General features: G+C 42.2%; 1 protein-coding gene across 1 annotated transcript; it reads right to left on the minus strand.

Moving 5' to 3' along the window:
• Positions 1-8,857: 8,857 nt before the first annotated feature.
• LOC106573186 (acylglycerol kinase, mitochondrial) lies at positions 8,858-13,125 on the minus strand. The gene is made up of 14 exons (XM_014147958.2): positions 12,836-13,125; positions 12,572-12,611; positions 12,386-12,465; positions 12,156-12,231; positions 11,925-12,050; positions 11,458-11,552; positions 11,265-11,334; positions 11,053-11,132; positions 10,832-10,889; positions 10,592-10,739; positions 10,214-10,311; positions 10,056-10,126; positions 9,858-9,942; positions 8,858-9,681 (listed from the first exon to the last, which is right to left on the minus strand). Exons 1-14 carry the CDS (start codon positions 12,943-12,945, stop codon positions 9,547-9,549), a joined length of 1,272 nt encoding a protein of 423 aa, XP_014003433.1. The 5' UTR covers positions 12,946-13,125; the 3' UTR covers positions 8,858-9,546.
• Positions 13,126-13,304: the final 179 nt, after the last annotated feature.

Consider the following 13,304-nt stretch of genomic DNA (forward strand, 5'->3'; position numbering starts at 1 on the left):
GAAAACACCATAAAGCAGGACTTGGCCACAGACATCCTAAACCCCCATGTTAGAGACCAATCTTCCACAGCTTCTTGCATCTTCCTCATCACATATTTTACATTCCCACCACTCTTCCATACAGCCCCATAATCAGCATACAGTACATTCGGAAAGTATTCAGTATTTACTTTTTCCACATTTTGTTAGGTTACAGCCTTATTCTAAAATTGATTAAATATGATTTTTTTCCCTCATCAATCTACACATAATACCCCATAATGACAAAGCAAAAACAGGTTTTAGGTTTTTGGAAATGTATGCAAATATATTACAAAAAATTCTATATATTTACATTTACATAAGTATTCTTCACCTGGTTTTACAAACGGCAACGCCACCGTACGTACATTTCCACCCAGGTATCACCCCAGTCCTCCCAACCCATTTTCTTTACATTATATAGTTGTAACGTTTCTTTCTACCAACACTGGAATTCCAGAATTTTTACCCTTTCCCATACATTTAAAAAAATATTTCTACATTTCAGTCCCTCTATAGTGGAGAAAAATTCCCGCCACGCCTCCCTTTTCGCTGTCTTAAACGTTCTTCTCGCCATCGCTCTCTTCCTTTGATACTCCATGAGATTCCTTTCTGTCAAGCCATTCTTTAGTACCTGTAGAGCTACTGTATATACAGTGGGGGAAAAAAAGTATTTGATCCCCTGCAAAACATGAATTAGTACTTGATGGCAAAACCCTTGTTGGCAATCACAGAGGTCAGACGTTTCTTGTAGTTGGCCACCAGGTTTGCACACATCTCAGGAGGGATTTTGTCCCACTCCTCTTTGCAGATTTTCTCCAAGTCATTAAGGTTTCGAGGCTGACGTTTGGCAACTCGAACCTTCAGCTCCCTCCACAGATTTTCTATGGGATTAAGGTCTGGAGACTGGCTAGGCCACTCCAGGACCTTAATGTGCTTCTTCTTGAGCCACTCCTTTGTTGCCTTGGCCGTGTGTTTTGGGTCATTGTCATGCTGGAATACCCATCCAAGACCCATTTTCAGTGCCCTGGCTGAGGGAAGGAGGTCCTCACCCAAGATTTGACGGTACATGGCCCCGTCCATCGTCCCTTTGATGCGGTGAAGTTGTCCTGTCCCCTTAGCAGAAAAACACCCCTAAAGCATAATGTTTCCACCTCCATGTTTGACGGTGGAGATGGTGTTCTTGGGGTCATAGGCAGCATTCCTTCTCCTCCAAACACGGCGAGTTGAGTTGATGTCAAAGAGCTCCATTTTGGTCTCATCTGACCACAACACTTTCACCAGTTGTCCTCTGAGTCATTCAGATGTTCATTGGCAAACTTCAGGCGGGCATGTATATGTATTCTTGAGCAGGGGGACCTTGCTGCACCCAGCAGGGAACGGACTGGTCACTGCCTGTCCAACCAGCTACTGGGTCCCAGCCATCAACCGCTGCATGCACCCAGAGATGAAGGTCAGGACTGATGTCCACTTGAACTTAGATCATTGATCTTACTGTTTTTTATTTTTTTATTTAACAAGGCAAGTCAGTTAAGAACAAATTCTTATTTACAATGACAGCCTAGGAACAGTGGGTTAACTGCGTTGTTCAGGTGCAGAACAACAGATTTTTACCTTGTCAGCTTGAGGATTTGATCTAACAACCTTCAGTCACTAGTCCAACGCTCTAACCACTGCCGCCCCGTGTGCGGTTGTTGATTGTGGATAATTGGCAATTCAATGATTGGTTTAGGTGCGTTTGTGCATTTTGAGATATGTCATAACTTGAGTTATATGCATGTAAATCAGACTTCTGATGTCAAGGAGAGATTTTGGGCAGAAGTTAGCATTGTCCATCCCTCTCTGCCCCCTCCAGATCACCCACCCACCCGGCCGGCTGCATATCCCAGTTCATCCGCTTATTTGGGGAGCAGATCATGGTGCTGTGGAAGTTTGCCCTGCTCCGAAAACGCATCCTCCTGTTTTCCCCACCGCCTGTTGGTGTTATGTGCTACAGGGGTGAGATGGTGCAGCTGAAACACACGCACACACACTAGTACAAATCCCCACATATTTGTTTTTCAGATCTCATTACAGTTTGTGTTTACTGTCTATGTCACTGTGTGCTCTTGGTCGATGTAGTTTCCCATGTTTCTCTTGTACTCCTCACATAGTGTACTGTTGTTGCTGCCTGTCCAACGTCTCTATACCTGGGATAGGTGTGTCTGTGCCTGAGTTCTGCCCCTTCTTCTACGTCAATGTGGCAGACATCGCTGCCCTGGCGACAGAGATGTCATATGTGGCCTGTTAGTGTGACCTTAAGCTCTGATTGATAAACGTGAATATGTACGAACCATGGTGTGTGTATGGTAAGGTGAAAGCAACGTCTCGTTGTGTCTTAAGGCACCAGCGAGAAGATATTTGAGGAGAAGAAGGAGCTGTATGACGTATACGTTGATAACCAGAATGTGAAGACACACAGAGATAGCCTGAACGGCTGAACGGGGCCGACCGGGAGAAGTATAGGAAACTGAGCGAACAAATGTACACAGGACCCTGATAAATGGTGGCAGACATTTTGAAGAGATGATGATGACGACGACAATGATGATGAGGATGATGTTATGGTCTTTTCAGGAAAATGCTACGTTACACTCAGGAGGTGTATGGAGACTGCACATCAAATGAGGAGGACCTCTTTATCCTGTGAGTGTGTTTACATTACAGTAACCAACGGCATCTTTTCTAGTTAACTAAGAATAGTCTGGAGTCTTCATCAAACATTCTTACAGAATGTCCTCTGTTCTCTCCAATAGGTTTTTCATGGAGCAGAATAACCGTATCTTCCAGATTCTATCGGAGGTGGAGGCGAGTGCGGACCACACGCTGGCTGCAGAGCACGTGACAGCCATGGGACTGGACCCCCAGGCAGATCGCACATTCCTGGAAGACCTGCTGGAGGTCTATGGCATTGACGTTATGCTGGTCAGCCCCTGAGCTCTGGCTGTGGCCTGTTCTCTCTTGGTCCTCTGAAGACACTGCCTCCTTCTCTTCCTTCCCTGGCGTCCTGCCCAGTCAAAGGCCTGCAGGTCTCCCTCTCTCGATCTCTCGCCCGGCCCTGGGATACAGCTGTCTATGGCCAGTGTTCACTCAGTGACAGCTCACCTAGTAAACTGGGCCGCAATGATAGATGATAGGTACTGCCTGGACTCTGCAGTGCTGTCTGGCGACAGTCCGTTCCATATTCAACAAGCACTTGTCTTGTTTGTCTGTTCGCTTGGAATCGGTTCTCTTCTGACCTGGATCTCTGCTTGGATCACCAGGCCTAGTCACTGGAGGTGGAACCATTGATCAATGTGCCTCGTTTGTACTGCTCCCAATACTATGGAGCACTGCTGACCGACAGAACCACGGATCTAGTATCCAGTGTGGAGTTGGATCATTCATTGTTCCTCCCACTTGGAATCTTCATTAAAACGCCATGGAAATAAAATTCTGCCATGGCACCAAACCCTTTTTTCTTAAATCTTTACAGAGGATTCTGCCTAACCATGTATGTTGTGTTACAAAATATGAATGTGATTGTCACTTTACCATGACTTTGTTTCCCCAAAATTCTGCATCAGGTCTGCTAGAACTGAGAGTAAAGATCACATGGTTTTCACTCTCTGTTTTCCTCTAAACATTTCATGCTGAAGTTGATCAATCATTTTTTTCTGTATGAAAAAAAGGAGCAATGTGAATTTTTGCGTATTTGTCAAATTTCAATAATCAAGAAAGCTTATTTCAATGAATCTGAGTCACATAAACATGAAAACCTCTTTTGGTCAAATAGGAATGCTGTTTTTTTCATGATGTCAGCTAATCATGCACATTAAAAGGGAAAGATGTATCATGCAGGATGTATGTATTTGAAATCATGCCCTCATCCAAGGAGATATTTCTTATGGAGCGGAGATTAAAGGAATATTTGTTAAATGCTGTAACATTTCAGTAGAGTCTGCACCTGTTTGTCTGACCCTGGTCTAATGCTGACACTCACATGGCAGACTTGACCCAGCAAACCAAAATTGGTTCTGTGAAAGTTCCCAGAACATTCGTTAGGTTGCGGCAAATATTTTCATAACACAAAAACGGTACAGTTGTGCTGATGATTATACAATGTTTGAATAAAACATTCTACTGATGTTGCAAGAACATTCCAGAACACAATTTGTCTGTTCTTAACCTGGAAACCTAATGAGAACATTTGGGTAATGTTATGTGGTGGTTGTTACAGATGTTGTTCACAAAATGTTAGTGAACATTAGAACATTCCAAGGATATTTCATTTAAAACATTTTCAAAAAATATATAAAAAATGTGGATGTTGTCATCCTAATGTTAGATAAAACCCTAACTATAACTTAATGGGAATCTTAGCTAATGGTTTAGGAATGTTAGATAAAACCCTAACTATAACTTAATGGGCATCTTAGCTAATGGTTTAGGAATGTTAGATAAAACCCTAACTATATCTTAATGGGAATCTTAGCTAATGGTTTAGGAATGTTAGATAAAACCCTAAGTATAACTTAATGGGAATCTTAGCTAAGGGTTTAGGAATGTTAGATAAAACCCTAACTATTTATTTTTATGTTTTATTTATTTGACCTTTATTTACCAGGTAGGCAAGTTGAGAACAAGTTCTCATTTACAATTGCGACCTGGCCAAGATAAAGCAAAGCAGTTCGACAACATACAACAACACATAGTTACACATGGAGTAAAACAAATATACAGTCAATAATACAGTAGAAAAATAAGTCTATGTACAATGTGAGCAAATGAGGTGAGATAAGGGAGGTAAAGGCAAAAAAGTCCATGGTGGCAAAGTAAATACAATATAGCAAGTAAAACACTGGAATGGTAGATTTGTAGTAGAAGAAAGTGCAAAGTAGAAATAGAGATAATGGGGTGCAAAGGAGCAAAATAAAATAAATAAATACAGTAGGGGAAGAGGTAGTTGTTTGGGCTAAATTATAGATGGGCTATGTGTAGGTGCAGTGATCTGTGAGCTGCTTTGACAGCTGGTGCTTAAAGCTAGTGAGGGAGATAAGTGTTTCCAGTTTCAGAGATTTTTGTAGTTCGTTCCAGTCATTGACAGCAGAGAACTGGAAAGAGAGATGGCCAAAGGAGGAATTGGCTTTGGGGGTGACCAGAGAGATATACCTGCTGGAGCGCGTGCTACAGGTGGGTGCTGCTATGGTGACCAGTGAGCGGAGATAAGGGGGGACTTTACCTAGCAGGGTCTTGTAGATGACCTGGAGCCAGTGGGTTTGGCGACGATTATGAAGCGAAGGCCAGCCAACGAGAGCGTACAGGTCGCAGTGGTGGGTAGTATATGGGGCTTTGGTGACAAAACGGATGGCACTGTGATAGACTGCATCCAGTTTGTTGAGTAGGGTATTGGAGGCTATTTTGTAAATGACATCGCCAAAGTCGAGGATCGGTAGGATGGTCAGTTTTACGAGGGTATGTTTGGCAGCATGAGTGAAGGATGCTTTGTTGCGAAATAGGAAGCCAATTCTTGATTTAACTTTGGATTGGAGATGTTTGATGTGAGTCTGGAAGGAGAGTTTACAGTTTAACCAGACACCTAGGTATTTGTAGTTGTCCACATATTCTAAGTCAGAACCGTCCAGAGTAGTGATGCAGGACAGGCGGGCAGGTGCAGGCAGCGATCGGTTGAAGAGCATGCATTTAGTTTTACTTGTATTTAGGAGCAGTTGGAGGCCACGGAAGGAGAGTTGTACGGCATTGAAGCTCGTCTGGAGGGTTGTTAACACAGTGTCCAAAGAAGGGCCAGAAGTATACAGAATGGTTTCGTCTGCATGGAGGTGGATCAGAGACTCACCAGCAGCAAGAGCGACATCATTGATGTATACAGAGAAAAGAGTTGGCCCAAGAATTGAACCCTGTGGCACCCCCATAGAGACTGCCAGAGATCCGGACAACAGGCCCTCCGATTTGACACACTGAACTCTATCAGAGAAGTAGTTGGTGAACCAGGCGATGCAATCATTAGAGAAACCAAGGCTATTGAGCCTGCCGATGAGGATGTGGTGATTGACAGAGTCGAAAGCTTTGGCCAGGTCAATGAAAACGGCTGCACAGTATTGTTTCTTATCGATGGCGGTTACGATATCGTTTAGGACCTTGAGCGTGGTTGAGGTGCACCCATGACCAGCTCTGAAACCAGATTGCATAGCGGAGAAGGTGCGGTGGGATTCGAAATGGTCGGTAATCTGTTTATTGACTTGGCTTTCGAAGACCTTAGAAAGGCAGGGTAGGATGGATATAGGTCTATAGCAATTTGGGTCAAGAGTGTCCCCTCCTTTGAAGAGGGGGATGACAGCAGCTGCTTTCCAATCTATGGGAATCTCAGACGACACGAAAGAGAGGTTGGACAGGCTAGTAATAGGGGTTGCAATAATTTCTGCAGATAATTTTAGAAAGAAAGGGTCCAGATTGTCTAGCCTGGCTGATTTGTAGGGGTCCAGATTTTGCCGCTCTTTCAGAACATCAGCTGAATGGATTTGGGAGAAGGAGAAATGGGGAATGCTCCCATTAACTATAACTTAATGGGAATCTTAGCTAATGGTTTAGGAATGTTAGATAAAACCCTAACTATAACTTAATGGGAATCTTAGCTAATGGTTTAGGAATGTTAGATTAAACCCTAACTATATCTTAATGGGAATCTTAGCTAATGGTTTAGGAATGTTAGATAAAACCCTAACTATAACTTAATGGGAATCTTAGCTAATGGTCTAGGAATGTTCCCGGTTTGCTGGGCAGTGACTTAAAGGGCTTACTTGTTCCATGATCACATTGAACATGTTTTTATTTTGCAATGTGACTTCTGGATAATGTGTTGTGTATTGTTTTATCAAGTTTCTTAATTTGATGTTTAAAATTAAAAAGGCACTCACACATCTGAGCTATCTTTTTTGCAGGTGCATGGTAACAGTTGGATAAGATGAGAAAAAAGAAGAAACCCGCACACTGCTCTTGATAGTATCACTGCTCTTTAATCAGCTTTACGTATCGGCCTCACAGCCTTCGTCAGAGCTTTTTCATTTGATGTTTAAAATGGTCAACCTGGGAGACTTAAATGCATGTGATTCTATGACACCATCTGATCATGAATGCTGCACGACACCGCAACCTCTGGACTCGTGTTTGATGACCACATGATTATGTCTACACTTATTTGTGTGCTGATTTAATGGTCCAATGTTCTGCCAGCAGAGAAAAGGTGCAGTCAGTGATGTAAAAGTCTGTCTGTCTCGGAGTGAGCTGGTGTTTCTCAAGTGGAGAAACTAGCTGTGTACTTGAGTTTCAGTTTGATTCAAATGAGATTTGTTGCAGATGTAATTAAATCCACAGGTGTGCTATGAGTGCAGATACAACTCTAGTGTTATTTTCATGTTGGAGCTAGTCAGCTGCAAGCTGTGCCCCGTCACTGTAACAAAGACTCCTTTGTATTCTTAGTTGTCTGGTGATGTCAACCCCAAGCATGATAGTGGGATTTACCCTCCTCTCTGGGCAGACAGTCAGACCCCATCTGTTTTGGCAGAGGGTCTTCTTTAGCCCTCACACTATGGTTCCGCATTGTGTGGATAAAAATATATATGGATAGGAGCGCTGATATAGGATCAGCTTTTTATTTTTAGATCATACTGAGTAAGATTACATGGACAGGGGGACTTGATCCTAGATCAGCACTCCTACTCTGAGACCCTTTTTGAATACAGGCCCTGGAGATGAAGTTATTTTGTTCAAATAGTGCTGGGAGACAGACTGTTCATTAAATCAATGGCTTAAGCCATTACTCAATGACTCATAAAATAGTGTTGATGAAGACTGCACACTGCTTCCATTGGGTTCGACTGGTTGGTAAGTGTCGGCAATAGTGGCAATGTTCATTGAGGTTTTACTAGGGACAGTTTTGTTATAAAGCCTAATTAGTGGGTCATCTTTTAGTGTTGAGGACAAGCACTCAATCAAGACCACAGGCTTATTTTAACTGGAAAGAGGCATGGGGGAAAGTTTTTCAATTTAACGACTTCCTGCTATGAGTTAATTGACACTACTGATACTAGTGCTAGTATGATTAAATGTACAGTTCTTCACACCCATGGTGACTTGGCCCATTTTCTTTGCTGTTTGTTTTGACCTGTTCCACCTTGTACCTTTCAGCACATCCTGGGCATGCTACCATTTGTTTTACAGGTGTATCATGTCTATGAAGTAGAGAGAGTACACGTCACTAACGGAATTGTATCAAACGCTTTCTTTGTGGAATTTGTTCACAGACCTGTACCAGCATTGGCTATTTGGAATTTATTTGAACAGTATGTCACCTCACTGAATGTCAAAAGAAAGCATAATCTGTTGTACTTCAGCACTAATATGCAACAAGAGCGTTAATTTCTATAGCCTTGATCACAGCAACTGTAACGTAAACCTATACTCCCAACAACAGCCAACTACACAGCTATATCCAGAACCTGTACTACTGTAAAACATGGAAAGAGACTTCAGTGACGAATACACATTTAGTAACTTGATCGCATGAGCCACTGGTTTCCAAGCCAGTGACATTATACAGTACTTCCATTGTAAACACAAAACATTTGTTGTTTTCTCTGACGCTTATTGGATTGTATTTGTGATAGTGTTGCCAATGGAGAGTGATTCTCATACCAATGTATCTCATCTTATCAGAGTACTGTACATGGCAGACAGTCTCTCTGCACATCTCTAAAGACTGTTTATTCCAATTGGTATTAAAAGGCAATAGAACACAGTGGACATCATAACTGAATTATTTAATAGCGATACACATGATGAGAATATACAGTAGTAAACTAGTCAGTTACACCAATACTCCTGCAGGGCAGACTTATACAGGCTGAGTTCAGAAATAGCAATAAAATGTTTGGTCCTTGTTAATGCATCGTAATCATCATCCATAATTATGACCATAACCATTCCAAATGAACATTTCAATTTTAGTAACAATGAAAGACGTTCCACATTGGTCCAGCCGTTTTATTGCTGTTTAGTGACAGTAAATAGGCAAGTAGAGCAGACATACTCCCAGGTTGAGGTAGAAGTACAATACAGGGTCGTATTAGGGCATACCGTAGCAAAACATTTTACAACGGAAAACAAGCGTTTATTGGAAAAGTGAAGATAGACCCTCACCGTTTCAGTCCATTTGATGCCAACTGAATACGACCCAGGGGTGTATTCATTACATCGATTCTGTTGCAAAACACAGTTTGTTGCAAAACCAAACTGAAAATATTTTGCAACGAAAACAAGTTTCTATTGGACAAATTCAGGTAGTTCCACCACGTTTCATTCTGTTTGCTTCCGTTTGGTTCTTAAATGGTTTCCATTGCAAGACGTAATGAATACACCCCAGGTGCTGGCCCTTTGATCCTCCTCCCTATTCCTCTGTCTGCTGCATGTGTTGTCATCACAGTGCTTCCCTCACTGGACCTGTGTGAGGAGCTGCTCTCTGCGCTCTGCGCTGCAGAAGAAGTGCAGTTTCCGTGGCAACAGCGTCACCTCCACTGACATGGCCTCGTACTCCTCATTGTCAATGTTGTAGAAGCCAGCACCTTCCTGTGGCAGGGGATACGAGTAGGGAGAGGTCAGAGGTCATGGAGCAGAAGGACGCACACACAAACAAGAACACATTTTACAAGAATACATTTAATTTGTTTAAGGGTTATAATGATCTAAACTACAAGACTGTAATGCATGTTGTCTATGACGTTTATAGGACTAAGACAGCTGACCTCGGGCAGATTGAGTTGACATGCACTGGCCTCCAGTTTCAGTGATTTTCTTGTGAATGCAGTTGCATCCTCCATTTTTTTCTCTCTGCAATGCAGAAAATGCAACAGCCTTGACACACATGCTACATGAATAACCATTTTATTTTAGTCGGGTATTACATTGATAATGTGACAAAGTATATCTCCACAACTGCTCACCCAACAGTGATGAACTCTCCCACACTGAAGGAGTCTGGCTCCACACACACCAGCAGGGAGTCGTCTGTACGCTGAGGGACAAACAAGGGAACACAGTTTTAACATCCTGAGTCTGTTGTAGTAGCTGCTATAGTATAGTTATTTATTTTTTTACTGACCGTCTGGACAGGGTTTTTGTTCTGGGTGTGGATCGACAGCTCTAAAGTAGACAACATCCTCTCATTCCATCTCTCTGGCTCCTCCACTTTTGGAGGCTCTGCACAAACATTTTGTACTTTTTGTATTGTATATAGTTTTTTTGTGGTGTTGTTTTCATTCCAACCACACCTGAACACTTTTTAAAACTGTTTTATTATTTGTTTTTATCTGTATTGTTGTCCATCACCTGTTTTCTTTGGGGCAAATAAATAATTAATAAACACAAAACCAATGCCATTCATGCTTTGTGAAACAGAAGATGCACAAGGACATTTAAAATGACGAAGTGTAGTCTTATTTCCAGACTGACAAACACATCAACACACAGACAATGTTACCTGGAATAGGTGGGTACCAGTAATTTTTCAGTCTGTGGGCGATTCGGTACATTAGGTGGGGGCGCTGGGGCTTCTGTTCGGGCAGGTCAGGGGGGCGAAGGGTGGGTGCCAGGTAGGACACAGAGGCCTCACGAACCTGGGGCCACTCCTGGGGAGGGATGGGAAAAGACAGCATGACACAAATGCATGGAGGAACAATTGAGGTCCATGGACACGGAATGAAAACAGTCGTGCTCTCACCCGTAATGTACTAAACCAATGAGCTGCTTTTGTCTTCAAGGGGCCAAGGTACCAATATCTAAGAGCGAAAACAACAGTGTAAGAGATTTATTTTTAAAAGGAGAAACAACTTTTCTATTACTATAATGTTTTGCACATAAATGTTTCCATGACTTTACATGGGACTTGGGGAAAATAAGAATATGGAAACTTGTTAATCACAAGCTATGAAGGGATCTTACTTTTTGATGGTGGCAGCCACATCTCTGAAGGCCCCCCACCGTAGACCAATCAGGGCAAACACTGGCTGGTCTTTCTCTCCCTTGATACATAAACCCAGAAACCCAATACAATGTCCTTCTCTTCCTCTCAATGCAATTACAGTTATTAAATGGCGATTAAATGTAATAAAGACCTTAACCCCTCCCTAAACACCAGACCCTGCTGGTCTCACCTTGATCTGCAGCACATCCAGAGGTACCGTTTCTCCTTGCAAGATGGACAGTGTCGCCGATGTGATGTGTCTGAAAACAAGAGGGGATATGAATGACAAAATTATTATGCACAGTATACATTCTCAGTGAGAGATAGCATGTGTTTTGTTTGCATCTGAATGAGAGTGTGACATGTTTCAGTGGGATACTTACTTCACCTGATTGTCACTGAGGATGTGCAGACTCTCACTCAGGGAATTGTGGGAACCCAGTGGGATGAATCCTATGGGGGTTTTACTGAATGACTCCTATATTAGAGAGAAACAAACCAGTACAGGGTAGTTTTTTTTTTTTATTTGACCTTTATTAAACTAGGCAAGTCAGTTAAGAACAAATTCTTATTTTCAATGACTGTCTAGGAACAAGAATTTGTTCTTAACTGACTTGCCTAGTTAAATAAAGGGGTTAACTGGGTTAACTGCCTTGTTCAGGGGCAGAACGACAGATTTTTACCATGTCAGCTCAGGGATTCGATTTTGCAACCTTTCAATTACAAGTCCAATGCTCTAACCACTAGGCTACCTGCCGCCCAAAAGAGTAAGAGACAGCTAAGCTGAGATGGTATTGCGCAACATAAAGGAGCTTGTTACAGGTTAATACAATGATAATACACAACTTACTTGATCAGCCCTCCGCAGCAGACCAGTGATAACCTCTTGTAGAGTGCCATCCCCTCCAGCTACAATCAGCATGTCTGTTTGCTCCATCAGCTCCATCAATTTCTTCGCCTGGCCCTCATAGTCTGTCTGCAAGAGAGAAGACACATATGGTATTACACTATGTAGAACTATAGACTATAAAGGCTAAGAAGTGTACAGAAACAACGATTGCACACGGAAAGAAAATGATACCTTTACTAGTGTCACCTCCACACCAGCCAGGTGTAATATAGGGGCAGCATTCTTCTCAAATAAACTGTTTGCTTTCCTATGACCAGAGGGAAGAGCAAGAGAACAGCAAGACATATTAGTCAAACACAAATTACAGTAGAAATGGAAAATGGCTGTGGTGCAATAAGCTGTACCTCTTGCTTATTCTCTTTGCTTGACTTTAGGGAACATGACTGTTATCTCTTACTTACCCACTACAAGCTGCTGGGTTTAGGATGACAGTGGCTTTCCTCAGCTGCTCCTGTGGTGAAATCTGCTGACGTCCATATTCCTGCAATTGAGAATGGATTTTGGGGCATTAGAGTGGAATACAGTAAATGCAGGTGCATAATCCTTGAAAGCAGAAAAACGTAGCTACAGAATACGCAATGTCTCACCCTGGCCACCACACAAGCTTCTTTTCGCAGCAGATTATCACTGTAAATAAATCGATAACAAATTATTGACGAAGAAAACAACTGATTACAATACATCCTCATGTTCTTCAATGTTGTTGTATTTCAATCATAAGAACCTTGATGGCTGATGATTTCTCAATAGATACCAATTCGTGTGCATGTGCTCAATGATATTCATGCTAGTGATGATCTGTACTTGATCTAACAACCATACCATTAACTCTGAAAGAAAACGCTACACACCAGTGTTTACCATACAGCCAGTGTCCACCGTATGACAGGGCACACGCAGCCACTGTGGACTTCTTCCAATGATTCCGCAGAGTCCCAAACACCTTCACAACCCGAGCCATTATCTTATCGTCACTATCAAATTGTCATTTATAAAAGGCTTTTTATCATCTGTGTAAGCATCACGAACACTGTCCTAAAATACATCCTACCACAGCTGTCATTTTTCCATCGCTGTCAAAACCATCTCGTATGTTACACGTGGGTGCAGCTGTCTTAATAGTCGTATGAAACAAAAACTCATAGTATAAGTTCCTCTTCATTTTCAGTTTCATTTTATGAAATGTGTTCTCCCGTCACATACCAAAATAAACAAAAATGAGGAAATGTAGAAATTCGAATTGAGCATGGAACACAATTTATTAACTTCAGTGCTTAGTTTATTGAAGAAAAACGAAATTTCCCATACACCGCTGAGGTC

Source organism: Salmo salar, chromosome ssa16 (assembly GCF_905237065.1).
Source record: "Salmo salar chromosome ssa16, Ssal_v3.1, whole genome shotgun sequence".
Lineage (NCBI taxonomy): Eukaryota > Metazoa > Chordata > Actinopteri > Salmoniformes > Salmonidae > Salmo > Salmo salar.

What these genes read in the sequence shown, in the direction of transcription:
- LOC106573186 (XM_014147958.2), bottom strand. Translation starts at nt 12,945, where the DNA reads ATGGCTCGGGTTGTGAAGGTGTTTGGGACTCTGCGGAATCATTGGAAG. An exon ending in TGGCTGTATGGTAAACACTG is followed by an intron (nt 12,612 to 12,835) that starts GTGTGTAGCGTT and finishes ATTTATTTACAG; the next exon opens with TGATAATCTGCTGCGAAAAG. An exon ending in TGGAGGTGACACTAGTAAAG is followed by an intron (nt 12,051 to 12,155) that starts GTATCATTTTCT and finishes TCTCTCTTGCAG; the next exon opens with ACAGACTATGAGGGCCAGGC.